Source organism: Mus caroli, chromosome 4, assembly GCF_900094665.2.
Source record: "Mus caroli chromosome 4, CAROLI_EIJ_v1.1, whole genome shotgun sequence".
Taxonomy (NCBI): domain Eukaryota; kingdom Metazoa; phylum Chordata; class Mammalia; order Rodentia; family Muridae; genus Mus; species Mus caroli.
The window spans coordinates 146,130,950-146,149,504 of NC_034573.1; the positions used below are offsets into that span (position 1 = coordinate 146,130,950).

General features: G+C 50.3%; 1 protein-coding gene across 4 annotated transcripts; it reads right to left on the reverse strand.

Moving 5' to 3' along the window:
- Window positions 1–11: 11 nt before the first annotated feature.
- Window positions 12–17,181, reverse strand: Samd11 (sterile alpha motif domain containing 11). 4 transcript variants are annotated; one of them, XM_021160479.2, is made up of 14 exons: window positions 16,288–17,181; window positions 15,176–15,267; window positions 11,903–12,084; window positions 11,346–11,396; window positions 7,724–7,815; window positions 4,753–4,839; window positions 4,464–4,598; window positions 2,831–2,993; window positions 1,864–1,979; window positions 1,674–1,752; window positions 1,085–1,596; window positions 801–922; window positions 543–653; window positions 12–424 (listed from the first exon to the last, which is right to left on the reverse strand). In XM_021160479.2, exons 1-14 carry the CDS (start codon window positions 16,796–16,798, stop codon window positions 182–184), a joined length of 2,496 nt encoding a protein of 831 aa, XP_021016138.1. In that variant the 5' UTR covers window positions 16,799–17,181; the 3' UTR covers window positions 12–181. The 4 variants fall into 4 exon arrangements, with proteins under 4 accessions (XP_021016138.1, XP_021016137.1, XP_021016139.1 ...); XM_021160478.2 differs by having other exon boundaries at window positions 7,724–7,848; XM_021160480.2 differs by lacking the exon at window positions 16,288–17,181 and adding an exon at window positions 15,768–15,822 and having other exon boundaries at window positions 7,724–7,848.
- Between the last annotated feature and the right edge of the window lie 1,374 nt (window positions 17,182–18,555).

Below are 18,555 nucleotides of genomic sequence, written 5' to 3' on the forward strand. Positions count from 1 at the left end.
CTAGGATTAAAGGTGTGCACCACCACTGCCCAGCTCATTGCTTTTCTTCTTAAGCCCTATGTTTTCCTTTTTAAAATACTCTTGGCATTTTTGCATCTAAAAAGGGGAACTACCCTGGGGGTGGAGTGGGGTTAGCAATTTCACTGGGTATTATGGAGGATGATGGTTGCCTGCTAGATCATCAGAGAAGCTGGGAAGAGTCTGGGGCACCTGAAAGCAGAGCTATGGTCCCTGACCCATTCTCCTGCTTGGGTGAGGCTTGTCCTGTGGGCAGGTGGGTCCCTTCATATGGGGAGGTGGTGGTTGCTGGGGATAGGGGTTGCTGTCCTGGGCTGAGCTCAGGTGCTTGCAGGCTTGGTGGCTGCAGCCGCAGGGCCACAGGGAAGCTGGCCATGTAGAAGACACGGCCCAGGCGCTTGGCCACCTACAAAGAGATGAAGCTGGGTGAATACCTACTAGGTAAAGGGGCATAGGGAAACAACTCCAGGTACAAAGAATCCTTAAGCCCTCTCTAGATTGATGAAAACACTGGACATACTTACTTGTGCCCTGATCTTGAGGGCAGGCCCTAGCTTCAGTCCCATGGTGTTCAGAAGGTGCTCTTCTGTCAGTAGAGGCAAAGTTTCTCCATCTATTCCTTGTTCTCTGAATACCTGGGGACAAGGTGGGCCCATAGAGTAGAGTTGTATAGCTTGCATGGAAAAATAACACAAGGAAAGTTCTTTTTTTTGTGGGAGACTGGGACATTGTCCAGAATTGGGCCTCTTGGCCTAGCCCTAGGGACCTGCCACTCCCCTCACCCTGGCATACTCGCCACAGCCAGAAAGGCCCCCCACGAAGTTGCAGACATCATCTACAGTCCACTTGTTGACATCCTCAAGGCTTGTGGTCTCCTCATCAGTGAAGAGCCCCCCCATGGTACCTGGAGATAGAAAGGATGTCACTAGGGCTTGGGCTTTTTCCATTTCTTTGCCTCCTTCCCCACTGGCTGACCTTTCTCTTAATTGGTTAAGTCCTTGGCTTAATGACAAAGGATTTTTCTCCCCACGGAATCCCCTATCAGTGGGTGGCTAAGGTTGCCCACCTGTGTGGAAGTAGGGGCTGACTGCCCCACAAGGGAATCCCAGGGGCAGTGGAGGGGGCAGTGTGGACCCTGATAGAAGCCCCTTTCCTTCTGCTCTGGTCCCTCCTGCTGGGACTTGGATGGGAGTAGAGGTCCCTTCCCTGGCAGCTGCTATCTCAGGGTCCTCTCCATCTGAGTTCTTGGATGGCTCCTCAGAGACATCTTGAGCCCAGAGGCCAGCCCCTGTCGTCTCCTTAGGTTGGCTGGGCTGGACTGAGGCAGCACCAAGACTCCCCTTTTCGGACCGGCTTCGAGCAGACTCCTTGGGTGGGATAGGGGGTCCTGGGCCTGGGGGTCCCTGGGGTGGCAGGGCCAGTAGTGGTGCTGAGCTGTGTTTCAAAACCAGCGTGGAGCCACGTCGCTGGAGTTCGTCGGGACCCTCAGGGATATGCAAGGCCACCTCTGGTGCCAGTAGCTGTGGCCGGTGAACACTGCCCAGTTCTTTCTGCCTAAGCAACTCTGACATTTCCAGCCTGGACCAAAAGGACAGACAGTGGGAGTCAGCCTGGGCATGCTTAAAACTACTCCCACTGGTCTTCCAGTTGCTTACCGAGCCAAGCTCTGCTTCCGTAGAAGTTCCTGCTGCCGAGCTAACATCTCAGCCTGGGCAGAGGGTAGGAAGCTGAAACCTGGGATAGAAAAAGAAGCTGTTGAAGCTGGATGCTCTGCACTACTTTTATCTATCTGCCTAAAGAGAGCCTTATAGGGATACAAATGGCTTACACACCCGACTTTCTCACCTGGGGTCTGACACAAAGCTGTGGGCATCCCCAAAAAAGGAGGCCGGAGGTGGGAGCTCATTGTGATGTGGGGGGCATTCTCGGGTGACAGCAAAGGGGGTGGCTGTGACATTTCCCTGTGGACGACAGAATAGTGAGCACATACCTAGGTCCATCTGTGCACACCCTCTCTTTCCTGTGATCGCCTCTGGGTGCACCCCTGCTGACCCTTCTAATTGCTGACCCCTCAGGTGGTCGTTGGTTTGCTGATTATGGCTTGCTTGTGTATACACACACACACACACCATGCAGACAGCTCCAATTAATCTCCTTGTCAGCACAGAGGCAATGGCCCCATGGGCCACACTGCATCAGTAATTACTGGGGTGGGGGATACCTCTCATCCTGAGCAGTGAGGGGAGGGGTACAGGGCAGGGCATTTAGCCACAATTTGTAGATGTGGCAGATGCTGCAGTCTGCCAGGGTTGGGGTGAGATAGGATGTGTTTGGGAAACCCGGGGATCCTGCCGGGTTTACTTGGCTTAACTAGTCTGCTGTGGAGACAGTACTGTGAACATGATGTCTCTATGGAATTTATAGCAGGGTAAGGATGGAGGAGGTGTATGTCCTTAACTCTGAATCCTCTGGCTGGTTGCTTTTGCCTTGCCTTCCTCAACATACCACCACCACCACCTGTGAGGGGAGGGCCTCTGCTCTCTCGGGGCAACTCTACTAGGCTGGAATAGTCAGAGTTGCTTGACAAGAAAATGGTAATGGCCTTTGGCATTCTTGCCAGGGAGTGGGCATTTCTGCATATTTTGTCCCCAAAATTGAGTCTTTGCAGTATTAAGGAGCTTCCTGCAGTGGACCTTGAACATGGTGAATGCATTATCCATATATGTGATGGAAGACTCAAGGGAAAGAAAGAATTGGCCTTCTCAAGTAACAAGCATAGAATAGAAGCCTTGCTGAAACACTGTCTTAATACCTTTCAGAGAAAGATGTGGTAGCAGCTGGAACTGTTCCCTCCCGGTGCTGAACTAGGCCTTGCTTCCGTCGATGGTCTGCTATAGATGAGGGCAGGTGTACTTCCAAGCCACTGGGACCCCTCAGTGTTGCAGTTGCTACTTCCTGGCGTACCCTTAGCAGATCTGAGAAGGGAGGTGATAGCAGTCACCCTGATAAGCTCCCCTAGGATTTCCCCTTTCTATCTTGGTGAGCAGGGCATTGACCCAGTGAAGGTATGAACAGAATGGGAGGAGGAGACTCTCACATGTCCTGAGCCTGGTTTTGTGTCACAGGCTAGAGGAGGATCAGCAGGGAAGGCAATTTGCAATAACACCTACATGGTGTAGCCAGGCAAGTGAACTTGAAAAGGAATATGAGTAAGTAGGTGACCAAAATGAGCTGGAGAAGAAAGGCTCCAACATATAGAGTATTGGTGCTAATTTGGTTTGAACCTTCACAAGGTCAGAGGTGTAAGGGCATAGGGCTGTTCCAAGTAGGTGAGTGGGACAAGAGTCTATGGTTAGGAGGGGACCTCAAACAGAAGGCTGCCCAGGTAACTCCTTTCTAGACAGGAGACAAGAACAGGAAGGACTTATCATCCCTATAAAGCAATTCATAGCATACATGGTTATAATAGCAGATACCACTAACTAGCAGTAACACACAATCACAGTCCAGCATGGTTGTGATATGTGCCCCAACTGCATTTAGGAAGAGCGGAGCCCCTTTAATCCACCTGCTCAAGCTCCACTTCTCTACCACTTTGCCTGTTTATAAATTACGTAGCTGAAAAGGGGAGGTGGGTCTAGCTAGGGCTTGAAGCCAAATCCCAGAACCTAATAAGCCCAGACTACCCCAGTCATGCTCCATGCAATGGTGATTGACAACCAGCTTGCTTGGACAGTCTCCTGCACAGGCCAGCAGAGCTGGGTAAGCAATTAAAAAGAAAGATTTTTAAATTATTAACATTTAGTGAATTATTCAGGCTCTCAGTGCCTGATCTGCTGCCCTAGGGGACAGTGCCTTCTGCAAGAATCAGAAGTCCTTTTCCCTTCCCTGAGCCCCCATCCACTTCTGCCAGAAAAGACAAGATTTCTCCAGTGCTATAGCAGCACAGGGTGTCTCACAAGTCCTAGGTGGCAAGGATAGTGCCTCAAGGCTTGGCTTCCCTCAAGCAACCTGGGGTACATCCTGACTGTGACACAGGTTCCTATTTTTGCCATGCCCTCCTCCCTGTGTCTCAACAAACCCTGTAAAGTCTGACACAGTATCAACATGACCACAGATTCATAGTATTGCATTGACTACTCTGGGAGTGAGGAGAACCTAGCATAGGCCAGAGTCCACATCTCTTCAACAAAGAACAGGTGAACAAATTCTTCTGTCCCACCCTCACCTGGGCTCTCCTCAGGGATGAACAGTAGAGGACTGAGGGCAGTGAGGCAGCTAGGCTGTATCACTATCTGGAAGCCCTTCTATGTATTCAATACTGGTCTTGGTGTTGACCTCCAAACATCCAGATCTTTTTCTTGGGGTAAGCTTAGTGAGATGGAAAGGTAAGAGAGATTTGGCTCATTTGAAGTTGGAGTGCTGGCAGTGGGGGTGGCACATACCGTGGCTGGGGATACCCAAGTGGTAGAGACGTTGAGTTTCCTCAAAGGAACTAGCCTCACTCAGGGCTGACATAAGCTGATGGTAGTGGTCCTCAGGGGCCATTGTAGACTCTAGCTCAGGAAGCAGCAAAGTCTCTGTTTGACAGAGCACATGGTGAGGACCAGGGGAAAAGTCAAGGCCTCTTTTATGGTTTCCGCCCAAGGTCTGGGGAGCCCTTCAGGACACAGAAACTCATTGCTCCCTCCCCTTCCCTGTGACCTGCATCCTTTTCCAGAGTCGGGCTTTCACCTTGGGGGTCCTTGCTTCTGGCCTTCTTCTCTGAAGAACAGTCACTGGTAATGTAGGGGCAGCTCAGCCTCTTGCCCAACAGGTCACCTGTAGAGGATAGAGTGAACCCCATCCAGTGTCTCATGGCTTGAAAAGAAGGCCATCTCTGCCTTAGCTCAGTTTGGAACCCCAATCACCACTATGTTCTCCCCTGGCAGTTAAAGACCTTGTCTGATCTGGTGTCCCAGGCTAGAGAACACGATGACAGGTAGATGGAGACTGTAGTAAAGACAAAGCAATCTTGATGCTGGCCTTGGGCATGTAAGTAACAATGAGAACTCTGTATCAGTGTTTCCCCAGACAGTCTCCTGTAAGTTCATGTGCTTCCCCAGCCTCTCCTTGAGTGGCCTGCCTTTGCCTCCTAGGACAGGGTTGGCCACTGTGCAGGTGTTGGCAAGGCAAGTCCAGAAAGCATTCTTCAAATCCAACCTACTTCATTCTGGGTCTTCACAGCCCTGCCACCAGAAGTTCAGTTTCTTCCCCAAGTAAGTTTTCTGCTATGCTTGTTGCTCAGAAAGCAAGTCCTTGCCTCTCTCCTTAGTGTATTTGCCCATCTGCATATCCAGGTCTGGGTTCTTGACGGGACTCCTAAGCATTTCACCCCATTGTGCACAGTCTATATGTGCTATGCTTTTATGAAGCCAGGCCCAGCCACTGCTTACAATATCCCCAGAGATCATACCCCCACATGTCAAATCTCAGGCATTAATTGACCCAATTCCAGAGACTGCCCTAAACACTGCTGCCTAACTTCCTCTTGAGCTCCTGCCCTAAAGCTAGGGCCTTTGCTGAACAGCCCATGCCATCATGGTTTCAAGCTAAGGTTCTGGTCTCTGCCCTCCTTATCCTCACCAGCTAGAGGAGTGTGGAGGAACAATTCCGTGGGTGATTCAAAATCTCTATAATGCCCAGTAAGGGGCTGCTTCTACATGTGTGCCCACCCTCCCCCAAAGCTGGTGGTGCCAGCACCAGGACTGAATTCCATTTTTTAAAAAATTCCTTAATCTGTCATTTTTATCAGATTGGGGAAATGTGGCAGCAAAAACGCTGATCAATCTCCACATTATGGCTGACAGAATGGTGCTAATAACTTATTGATCTCAATTACCTCACTGCTGTTAGTCTAACAGGCCATCTCAGCCTCTGCCCCAGAGAAAGAGACAGCGCCTACTGTCTGGACAAGGGTTCCACCCATAATATCTCAAGGCAGATGGATCCAGCAGACAGATAATGGGTATCTGGCTTCACTTGGTGCCACCAATAGTGTATCAGAGACCAGTAGGCAGAAGAGGCAGCAGCTGATTTAGACAGGAAGGAGGGTCCCTCAGGTCTGTGTGGCCTGGTCTCACTCACTTTGTACCTGTTATTCTTGTCCCAACCCACAGATCCCCTTTACGGACTAGGCAAGGGCTCTTTTCACAGCAGTCTATTCTCACTTTAAAAGTGGCTACCCCCAAAGGAGAGGGAGAGGAAGAGAGGGAGAAAGGAAGGGAGGGAGGGAGGAAGGGAGGGAGGGAGACAGAAAGACAGAGAGACAGAGAGTCTTTCTATTCCTGGAATTCCAGCAACAGTCTGGTGGAGATGATCATGGAATAGAAGCACCTCAAATAAGATTCAGTCCTGCGGCAGACTTAATGAAGCCACATTCACTCCCAGTACACCAGGGTGCTGCTAGCATCAGGCAGTCACTGTAACTGCCTGGTGTGTAATAGGAAGATGCACAAAATCATAAAACCTGCTGAAAGCCCTATAGTTCTTTCTGGTCCAGGGAGCAGTGGTACAGTGGAGGAATGAACACCTACAAGGACTGAAAGGAAGCTCCCAGGACGTAGGGACAAGATCTTAAAAGGATGCATATGTGAAACCTGGGTACAATACACACTCCCATAGTTATGCATAGTATGAACCTCTGCAAGCAGTGCAAAAGGAGGAGTAGCCAGAAAGATGACTAAACATCACAGAGAAATGTGTGTACGGTACACAGACACCACAACAAACATCATCATGACTCTGGGAGGAAGTACATACATGCATATGTGCCTGCGCATGCACTTGTGTACCCAAGGAGGTTTCTCCATGAGCAGGTACAAGGGGAGGGCCTATGAGCTCAGAATATCTCAATCATTACAGACTCCCTTGGCTCTACCCAATCAATGAGGCAATTAGATTTTATCAGCTGCTTGCTCAGCTGCTTCCATCAGGCTGGGCCTCCACCAGGTCCTCAGCTGTCCCAGAAGCAGTCCCCTACCAGCCCACAAAGCCTTTCAAGCACATGGGGCTTAGATAAGGATGTCCATTCTGATGGACTACACCCAGCCAGCCTTTCTAAGCACTGCAACCACTACCAGAAACATTCCACCTAGACAGAAAGGCCCCTCAAGGCCCTTGAAACTCAGGTTTGCCCTCACTGAAGTCTTATGGCCTGCTTTTCCCTGGAGTGCCATGATCTCTCCAGGTTGCCTCTCTCTTTCTGAACTCCTATGGCTTCCTTGGTAGTCGTGGGAGCCTAATGTATACACTGTGCTCAGGTTCAGGACCCTAGGGAGGCAGAACAGGCTTCTGCTACACGAACCACATGCAGTGGGCAGTTCTGAGCTTAGGAGAGGCTTACATGATATCTGTTCCTTTGAGGAAAGGGTGGTGGATCTTAGACACTCTAAACCCACTCCAGCAAAAGCCATAAAGGAGTAGCCTCTGTTGCAGACCTATCTGCCCGGCTGGCTGGGATTAACACAATTACCATCACATGTAGCCCCAGGGGAAAGCCAGCCTCACACCTCCCCCCTCCTCTGCTGGCCTCTGGCTGCCAGCCAAAGTGCTCAGAGCCCAGAGCTGCTGATCAGAGACTTGGGGAGGACGGTAGGCTGTCTTTAGTCAGAATAGCTGTGGCCCCTTGTCCCACTTCACCCTTGATATCTCTTGGATTCCTCACCTCCGGGTCCAAGGCCAATCTCCACGTTGCCTCTCTGGAAGTCACAGTGTCTTGGATGCTCAGGCATAACGAGGCAGCGGCTTCGATGTACACTGGATATAAGGGTGGGGAGATTGTTGTCATGGCTGCAGCAGAGGAAGGCAGGCCAAGTCATAAGCTGCCTCATGGTTGGGAGTCTAGCACATAGTCAGCATGCGGGGGCATGACTCATGGACAGTATGCACCAAGTATGCAAAGCCAGGTGCACTACTCTGACGAGTGACAGAGCACATGTGCATGCCTACCAAACAGACCAAAGGGAAGTCAGGACCTGGCACTTAGACCCAATTGCAGTTCTAAGTCAGCCCCTCCAGCTATTCTCTTTGCTAAGTATGCCCCTGTCCTGTCCTGCCCTGCCTTTGAAGGCAGCCCGCAGAGAAGGTAAGCTGTCAAACATACTGCCAGGTCTGGCAGCAAGAACATGGCAAATATTTCCCAGTTCGTAGTTCTTTAAAATAAGGACAATGACAAGATGTATGCTCATTTGCAGAGTGCTAGCAGGCCTAGGTGACACACCATCCATGGGTGGGTTCAAGACTTCTAGTCAGGTCCTTCTGGCTTGGTATAACGGCATTTAACTCTTTTCTTTTTTTTCTGTGTTTCTCCTTCTTGCTGAGTCAGCTGAATCCTCACCCACAGAGCCCCATAGAGGAGAGGATGTGTAAGTGGGGATACCTTACCCTGACGTTCTGTAAGAACACCCACATCAGTAGCGAAGGGAAAAACAGGAAGCCAGAGCCAGGGCAGGAACAGCGGTGCCCAGCACTCAGCACATGCCCTCTGTGGCCCACCTGTGACAGCAGCCTTGGATTCTGGCAGAGCATCTACGAAGTGACCTGGGTATCAACTCTAAACCTCATTAAATAGCTTCCAGCCCCTGCCCAGGGTGACTGGAGCTGGGCTAATCCAAGGCTGGCACCTAAGCAGATAAATTTCATCAGCAGACACCCCAGAGGGGCCCAGCCTAGAGGCCCAGATGCAGTGTTCTCCTCACCCCAGCACTATAGGCCCAGAGGGCAGGTGGGGGTATAAGTACTTTATAGGATTAATTGGCATGAGACTCATCCCCTGCATCCTCATCAGTGTCGGGGTGTCAGAGAGAAATGCTATCTCAGCATGAGGGAATTGTGGGCTAACTAGGCACAGTCTGCAGTAGCTTCAGAGTGGCTCTGATGGGGATCTCCTTCTGGTTAGGAGGTGGACCAGTTTCTCTAGGGAGGGGGGCAGAACACAGCCTGGCCCACAGAAAGAGAGTTCTCCTACATAGACCTGTATCTTGAAAAGCCTGGTGACATCAGAGTCACTAGGTACTGGATAACATGATTCCATGTGATACCTGCTCAGAACAGGACTTGAACTTGGGTTCATCTCTCATTCTGCCTTGGTAGTTTGTTCTATGGGCCCAATGGTGACCCAGTTCTGAAAACCTATTCCTATAGCTTGTTCTTTCAGTGAAAAAATTATGCTGATTTTATATAGATCTGCAAAATTCCACATATACGTGTTTGGAGGTGCATTAATTATGCCCTTATTTGGGTTCTCGAAGCCACAATGCTCCCTCTGCATCCCACTGCACCCTACCACATGTTACATGGATCAAACCCTGACTATCTCAGGAGGTTGAGGCATGGATGAAGAGATGGATGGTCATGGAAGAGCCAAAATGCTACTGGGGGAGGATCATGAGACCAGAAAGAGAAAAAGATTGGTTTAGCCTGCCTTCTGAGGTCTCTACTCTGTTCCTTTGGTGTTACCATAAAATCCAGACTTGTTCCCTTTCCTGTCAGTTTAATAACTCTGTGGTGCCAGAGGCTATGTTGCCCAAGGCTTCATAGATAGAAGAGGAAGTTAGAGTTCTCTGCTTGATCCAAGCAGGCAGGCAGTTTCACTGCAGGGTTTGTTAGAGGACCAAAGACAGATGGACAGGTGGATCAGTGGAAACAAGTGAACAGACAGGTGGATCAAACACTCAGAGAGAAACAGATTTATAGACAGGAAAAAGAGTAGGCAGGCCAACAAGGCAGAACAAAGAGTCGGGTAGAGGTAGCACAAAGCAGCTAGCTGTTCTCGGCTCCCCGCAGACCTTCCTTTCTAGACACTGGATCCACCAGTAAGTAAGCTGAAGGCTGTCAGTATCCCTTGGCCTGCTATTTTCTTCCCTTTACTTTGGTATAATCCTGGCTCTTGGGACTAAGGGCTTCTTGAGGGCTACCACCAGACTGCAGCTGTTGACACTGTGACAAACCTGTGTGGGCACATCCTCACTAAAGCCTGGTGAATGTGGGGAGGTAAGAACTGCTCATGGAGAAGAGGCACAGCCATCAGCTCCCCCACCACCCTTGCTAACAAATTCTTCATGTAGCATTTAAAGTAAAAGGCTCATAAAATGTCAGTGTTTATAATGGTTTGTTAAAAATGATCAGTTGAGCTGGCAACTCCAAAATAAGGTGGAAATAATTTAAAGATTTTTTTTTATGGTTATTCAACCCCAGGATGCAGGTGTTGCCAATCACACAAATAATAACACATCTGACAAGAAGCGAAGACAGACACCTCAAATTTGGCTCTGACCACAGGAAGCTAGTCTCTTCCTGATGGACTTTTCCTAATGTATTCCCCTGGAGACCCTGGGATAAGACTAGACCTCACTATGCAGAAGCTACAGCTGAGCACGCCAACAGACTTCTCCCTCGAGAACTGGGAGACTGACTGGATCTTCCTGACACTCCAGCCTCCTTACCTGGTGACTTCATTTTCATCTCTTTGCTACATCCTGCATTTGCAGCCTCCACCACGCTTCCATATCATGAACCCATGTAGTCCCAAGAAAGCACCTGACCTGATAGGCAGGGTCTCCTCCAAAAGGATCTTTTCAAAAAAACACTTCCTTGGTGGAGAGCTCTCTGTGCCTTCTTTCTTGAGGACAAACCCAACATGTCCAGTATTCAAGGTCCAGATCTTTAGCCTCCACCTGGCCATACCTGTGGCTATTATCTCCTCCCTCCCTCTCTCCCTCCCTCTCTCCCTCCCTCCCTCCCTCCTTCCTTTGTTTTGTTTTGAGGCTCAGTCTCTCTGTGTAGTCCTGGCTGTCCTTGAACTCACTCTGTAGACCAGGCTGTCCTCAAACTCACAGTGGTTGCCTTCTGAGTGTGCTACCACTGCCTCTTCATTCTAACACAGCTTTGCACACACCCTTTGCCCCAGTGAATTCTCATAAGTTCTTCAAGATACCACTCACACACCACAGTTCTCATCTCCTGGCCCATCTCTGGGAGGGATATCCAAGAATATTACAGGCTCAGTCTTTGAGCAGGTGGATACAAATGGACATTAGGGACAATATAGGTAGGATCCTACTACCCACCTTCCAGTTTGTGCAAAAAGACATAGAAAACCTGGTGGATACTCAGGTCACATTGGTTCATATTGGCTAAGATGATGAATAAGAAAGGGGTCCACAGGCCGAGGAGGGAGAAAAGGCAGGCAGTGTAGAACTAATGAACAGGACCAAGTGGAAGCAAAGCAATAAAACTCCTGTTGCCTGTGATGTGTGAGTAGACGTCTCACAAACTTGTACTCCTACCTGCAGGATGTTTCTCTGAAGGAAATATTCACATCCCAGTGGGTGTGGATTCTAAAAGGGGGAAGACAGAAGGTCAGCAGGGCTCCAGAAATACAGCTGAACAGATTGGTGTACATGAATCTGGTTCTAGCAGCTGGACCAGTGGTTAGGGCAGTGCCCCATGCCAAGCTAAATGTGCTGCAGTTCCCACTGGCCAGGCTAGAGTCAACTTCTGGTTTTGCCAGAAATGAATGAGGACAACCCTTGTTACAGGCTTCTTCTACATTATGCTTATTATACTGAATCTAGTTGTTAGAACTGCTTCACCCAGTGTGTGAATACAGCAACAAGAAACCTCACAGCAGTCACCTGAGGCAGACTTGGAGCATCCACACCCTCTAGGCCTTACTGCCACTGACCCTAACCCTAAAAGTGACCTCTGCACAGACATAAAGTGCCTGGATGACATGTCAAGAAAGGTTTCTGCCTATACTTGCTCCTCACAGTGTTTGCAGACCCTTGACTTTGATGCCCCACCCCACTACAGTAGCCTCCTGCCCTGGCCATGGAACAAGTACCTTCTCTTTATGATATGGATATGTGGATCATCTTCCTGCTTCAGGCTCAGTTGCTGCCCACAGGCTGGGCCACTTCCATCACTATCACCATCACTGGCTGAGAAACTGGGTGTTCTTTCTTTCTTTAGGGCACATGTAGTGGGCAAAGTGACTGTTCTCTTGTCAGCCAGTCGTCCGCGGTTCTGAGAAGGTGGGAAGAGGAGATTAGGTTAGTCCAGGCCCTCAGCCTCCAAGACCTGGGCCAAGCTGCAGAAGTCCCATTGCTGTAGACCAGCTCACAAGGATGGTAGTGTGGGAGAGGCCTTCATCACATTCATGAGCTCAGGGACTCTTAACCTTCCTTTTGAAGAACGAGAAAGGAGAATCCTGTCCCTAAGTCATCCAGTACTCATTTGGGATGTTACCATTAGTCATGTCAAATACCATGAAGAGGTACCAATACAGAGGTACCTCTTCAGATACCTAATGGTTATCATTTCCAGATAAATGGCTTGTCTGCTTGTACAGTGTCCCATTTTGGGCTCTGGGAGCCACAGTCTCTGCCTCATCTTCACTCAGGAATCTTCTAGGCCTGCACTGGGGCACTTTCCAGAGTAGGTGATATGGACCCTGTAGTATAAAGTTAGTGGTGTGATCCTTATGGCCTGGGGGCTGGCCTCAGGACAAAAGTGTTATTTCTATGACCCTGTTTAAGATCTATCTGTTTTTTGTCCTGCACTATTTTAGGAAAAACAAAGCTAATGTAAGATTGCAGTGGGGAAGCCGTTCCATAATGGCTGGGCTTCATCCTACAGACCCTATATCTCTATCAGTCTTGAGTCCCAGGCATATGTTATCCCACAGGCTTAGGGAATCATTTCTATGAACTCTTGCTTGTCTCTCCATAAGAAAAATAAATATTTCTTTTTGTTTTTCATACAATGGGAAGAAAGGGTTTCAAGGACCATGAGACTGCCACTTGAAAAGAAGCCAGAGCCAGTGGCTATTGCTAGCCTCAGCTCCATGGCACACACAACTGGGCACAGGAACCTACCTACCTGCCCCCTTCATACTCTAAGGGTATGAGGGGTTGATCTTGGGTGGTACTTTGGGGATGACCCATGAAAAATGGTACCAAGGATCCAGATGGCCATCCTGATATTACCCAAGGTCATAGCTTCCCTTATATACTGGAAATGTTAGCCAACTCTACTACTTAACAGAGCTGAAACCTTGGCTCCTAAGGTTACTAATTACTAAGATCTAGTAATTTTCATACAGTGTCATTGTTCAGAGACTCTGATTTATGTGCACACTGTATTCCACTATTGGAATATCTGTGATACTGATACATATGTGTGGTCCTGATTGTGTGGTAAGGGAATGAGCTGCAATGTGAGAAAGCTGGGAAGGTTTTTCTAAGAAATGTTAGGAAAGGTAGCCTCAGGTGGGAGTTGTCTCCCATGATTGGTAGGGATTGGGGGCCCTAGATAAGCAATAGGCCCATTCCTCTCAGAGCTGCAGATTTCCCACTTGAAGTGAGGGAGGGAGCTGGCTACTTAATTCCCAGTCTTAGGTGGTTGCTCAATGGGCATTGATTTGTAAGCAGCATGGTTCCACCCACCCAAACAGAAAACAACCCTATAAGCCTAGTGAGGACCCCTTTCTTTTTTTTTTTTTTTTAAGATTTATTTTATTTATTATATGTAAGTACACTGTAGCTGTCTTCAGACACTCCAGAAGAGGGCGCCAGATCTCGTTGTGGATGGTTGTGNGATGGTTGTGAGCCACCATGTGGTTGCTGGGATTTGAACTCTGGACCTTTGGAAGAGCAGTCCGGTGCTCTTACCCACTGAGCCATCTCACCAGCCCCCGAGGACCCCTTTCTTACACCAGCTATCTGTAGGGTGCAGCAGTGGAGAGATTTGGTCCCAGCAGCTAATGATGTCTGTATTTAACCTACATGTTGTGTGAACCTAGTATGTGTGATAGCCTGAGACTATTCGCCTGTACTAGATCTGGTGAGGTAGGCATGTTGATCCTCTTCACCTGCTCCACATGTATGAGTTTGTGGTTCCCAGCATGCCCCTCAGGGCCCACAAGGAACCCATGAGGATACTCTACTACTAATCCAAATGAAACTTAAGGTGGTCAATTGGGTCCTATCAGGGCAACTCTGTCTCACTCTGACCCTGCAAAGGGGTTGCTGGGTAAAGCCAGGTACAGCCCTAGTTCAGCACAAAGACCCCTATTGCCCTCCCCCAAGTTCTTGAACTTAATCCCTCTCTTGAGGTAACCTTTTTTTCAAATGAATCCCTCAAACCCTTCTTGCATGAGGGCATGCATGATTGATCCCTAATCTCTCTTGTTCTTCATATCAATACATTGTCTACCTTTGGTGGGAATCTCTAACCAGTCCCTAACTTCAGCTCACTAAATAGCTATGCTACAAAGATTCTGCCCTGACCAGGCTATTCTCTCAGGTATCTCAAACATTTAGGCCCATGCTGGGCAGAATTCCAACTCAGCACTCCAGAGACACAGGTTGCTCACACCCAAGCCTGGAACTACTCCAGATCAGTCAAAGCAAATCAGTACTGTCATGCCTCAGAATAAGCACAGCCCCACAATCAGCATCACTCCCAGATGTGCCAGATTATTTGGTAAACTCCAGATCTGGGCAAAGAGAGTCCCAAAAGCCTAAATTGAATGACATAATCCAGGAACATGGCTATGGACCATTCCTATGATCTAAGTAGAAACGCTTCCTAGGGTAGAGGTAGAACTGAAGAGAGGTGACTCAGGGTTTAAGAATACTTGCTGCTCTTGGAGAGGACTGGAGTTTTGTTTCTAAGCATCTATATGGTACCTTACTGCTGTATGCAATTCTAGTTCCGAAGCATCTGATGCTCTCTTCTGGTTTCATAGGCACCAGACATACATGTGCTGTACACACACATACATGCACATAAAATATAAATACATCTTTAAACACACACATAGACACAAACACACAGATACACACAGACACACACACAGATACACACACAGAGACTCACACACACACAGTATCCAACCTGGAAGGGGCTTCTGCACCTGGGATCCCTTCCCTTTCCAAGGAACAGTTTTCGAGATTGCAAACTAACCCACTGCCCTATTTACTTTTCTCAGGTTCCTCTAGCATGTCTGTATGGCTGAAGTTAGGAGTCTCAGTCCCAGACAACATAGTCACCAATTTTGAAGCAGAAACCCAGCCCTTCTGCCCATCAAGCTCCAGCTTATCCCATATCTCACCACGGGCGAAGATATTCTACAGCCTGGACAATCGCAGATTGGAGGGTGCACTTGCAGGATCCCCTTGGACATAAGCGTCTTCAGGCTTTTCCCTGCCAAGAGACAGAGCAGAACACTTGAGGGAGAGGCCAGGTGCAGGTAGAGGCATAGTCATATTTTAGAGGCATAGTCAGTCGCAAGGTCAGACCTCCCTCCTACCCTCAAGGCGCACGAAATTCACAATCTCTCACATCCACCCTTGTTCAACGCCTCATACGCAATTCTGTCCCACCCTTGCTGCGGCTGTTTAGGAAACGCGGGGGCTCTGAAACACAAATTCTGAGCGAGTGTCACCGCCAAGGACCAAGGGATTACCCGCCCCCCAGCGCTCCAACTTCTCCAAGCTAGTCCCAAGGGAACCCATTAGGTACTAGGTGGGTTGAGCCCCAGATGAGGGTGTGAAGGGAATCTGGGCTGCTTCTCCATTCCCTTCCTTTCAGGAAGAGGCAGGCCTCATGAGGTGTGACCCCCTAACGCAATCTGGTCCCTAACTTTTTTACTCCAGCCCCAGCACATACTGCATCTAGCTTAGGAGCACCCCCCTCCATCGCACCTTTGGACCCACAGTCCAAGAGGCTGTGGCTGGCAGTACCGCCAATGTAGTTAGGTTCCACTGTCCCCCACTTGCCCACACAGCCTCCAGTAGCGCGCACTCCACTAGCGCACCCTGGTCGCAAGTGCGCCCCACCACTCCTGCCAGGAACCGCTGGCTCAAGGCCAGTAGAGAAGAGGCGTCCCTCCCATGGCCTCTCCCGAATTCCAGTAAACTTCCCCTGCCTTCAGGTCTCGCGGACCTTCCGAGCTAGGGATCTGCAGGTTCGTGGATAACCCGGAACCCCAGCGCGCTGTTGCTTGGGCTGAGGGGATCGCAGAGGCTGAGACCTCTGCTGTGTCCACTAAGTCGCCCGTGCATGGTGGCCAGGTGTGGCGTGGGTGGGGTGGAGGTTATCCCCCGCGCTAGCCCTGTAACTGCAGCGCCTCCTCTTGGCTAACGCTAGGTGTCCCAGGTGTCAGAATGAGGAACCTGGGGAACCCAGGGACTGCGGTCGCTCGAGTCCCCACCGCGACCGCACCTTTGTGGCGAATGCTGCGCTTCCAATCCTTGGCCGTCTCGCGGCCGCTGACGAATTGAAACTCGTTGGGTGTGAGCCACTCGCCCCTGTGGCGGATGGACGGGCCCTTGCTGCCCTGGCAGAGTTTGCGTACGTAGAGCAGCGCGCGATTGTCACCGCACTCCACCTCGATACACGGCTCACCATTGTCTATCAACGGCTGGAAATCCGGTGCCGCGGCTGCGGTGGCTGAGAAGTAGTGGAAGGCCAGCGGGTCTCTGGGCAAGTAGAGATGAGGCGCGGCCTCATGCAGGTTTAGGTAAGCGCGCGGGGGACAGAGTGAAGGAGCCAACAGTGCCTCGTAGCCGGAGCCTGAGGCGGGCAGCGAAGCGGCCGAGGGCAGGGCTGCTGCAGCGGGCAGTGGCGCCAAGTAGGCGGGCAGTGGTGGCAGCGGCAGTGAGGCCAGGATCGGGTGGAAGGTGGCCAGGGCCAGGTCCTCGCGGCCCGGGAGCTCTTTTTTAACTGCTGGCATGGCACTCAGATGGAGGTTTTCTGTTGGTTGTTCAATTTATTTTGGTTGGAGTTGGGTCTTGGTCAGGGAAGCCATGGATGGAGCCTGACTACGCACTCACTCGGCCGGCTACTGTGCTTCAGTGCTCGCAACTGATGCAGCCGCCTTGCTGGACGGTTGTCTAGCTGGTTAGCTTGGCTTCGACCGCCTGAGGCATGATGCTCTTGAAACTGCCTAAGAACTTGGACCGCAGCTCCCGAGTCCTAGGTTTCTGCAGAGCGTCCGAAGTCCAACTGCACTCAGAGCTAGCCTTTGCCTCAGAGCTGGGCTGAGCCGGGCAGTGAGAAGTTGCAGACTCCAGTCGTGCTTGTAGTCCAGCCGGGCGATCTAAGCCTCAGCCCCGCCTTTCCCCGCCCCACAGCTGCCCGGGAGCACACCCGCGTTGACCGTAGGACTTGGAAGACTCGCCGCCGCCGCCGCCGCCGCCGCCGCCGTCGCCACAACTTGGCCCGTTTTAACCGCCCTGGCGCGGCGGTCGGGCGCGGGCTCCGGCGGGGGGTGCGTGAAGGCCGACTGGACCCTGATGGCATGGAGATAGCGGGACAAGACTGCAGCCCCAGGCATTCCTCCAGTGGGATGGAGAAAAGGAGGCCCTAGGGTGTGAGTGCTGAGTGCAAGATCCCAACTATGAGCCTAAAGGAAAGTAGGGTAGCTTGCAGGATAGGTGAATGGTCTTTCACTGAAATGGAGCTGGGATGGTCCCATTTCCCCTTGAGTGTGAACCTTCCGCTCAGACTGTCTCTATGGATCTGCAAGGTCTGTGTTTGGATTGTGTTCTCTGTCAGTTTTCTATCACTACCCATTTCTCACGGAGTTGGTTCCCTTGATCACATTTGCAGTTTGTTTTTCTCATTTAACATTTGGTTGACAGACATCTGTTTAGACTTTGCTGCCTACCTCCAGGGCATAGAACAGGACAAGCAGGCCTTAATAAAATCAGGGTGGTAGTAGGTGGTGGTGGCAGTTGGCTCAACAAGTGTGCACACCAACAACACATTTTTATCCCCAAGAGCCCCAAATCCGGGAAAGAGGGCCCTGCCCCACATCTGTGTTCACCTTGGTATCTTGAAGGAAGCAGATCAGCGGCATGACTGGTTCCTGACCTCTTCTTTCCCATATTTGTATAAAATCAAGATGAGCATGAAGAGAAACTGAGAGATCTTGGGGCTTTGTTATTAGCTTATAAGAGGGGTGGACATATCTGTCGATGTGCACTAGAGAGCGGCCCCTTGTTTTTCCCTGCCTCCTGAAATGTACCTGACATCCTCTGACTTTGTCCTGGAGGGCTGAGCTGGGAAGTTTATCTGTATAAACACCTCTTTCAAGGTAGAGCATGGAAGAGAGGAAACAGTGCCTCCTGCCACTTCCCCTAGTGAAGCTGGGTACTGTGGTAATTCTACTTTCCCCACCAACAATGGTCCTGCTTCATCCATTAGCCATTCCCAAGTTGACTTGGAGATATACAGCCCTTCCACTCCTCCTAACAATATTATTTTTCATATCTGATCTGTTGATATCTATGGAAGTGGGTGGCCACTCATTTCTTCACTAAATTTGGCTCCATTATTCTGCCTGGATCCTGGACACTAGCATGTCCCTGACATCAAGTGTGACAAACAATAAGCCTTCCTCCTCCTCCTCCTCCTCCTTTCTCTCTCTCTCTCTCCCCCTCTCCCTCTCTCTCCCTCCCTCCCCCTCCCTCCCTCTCCCTCCCTCTC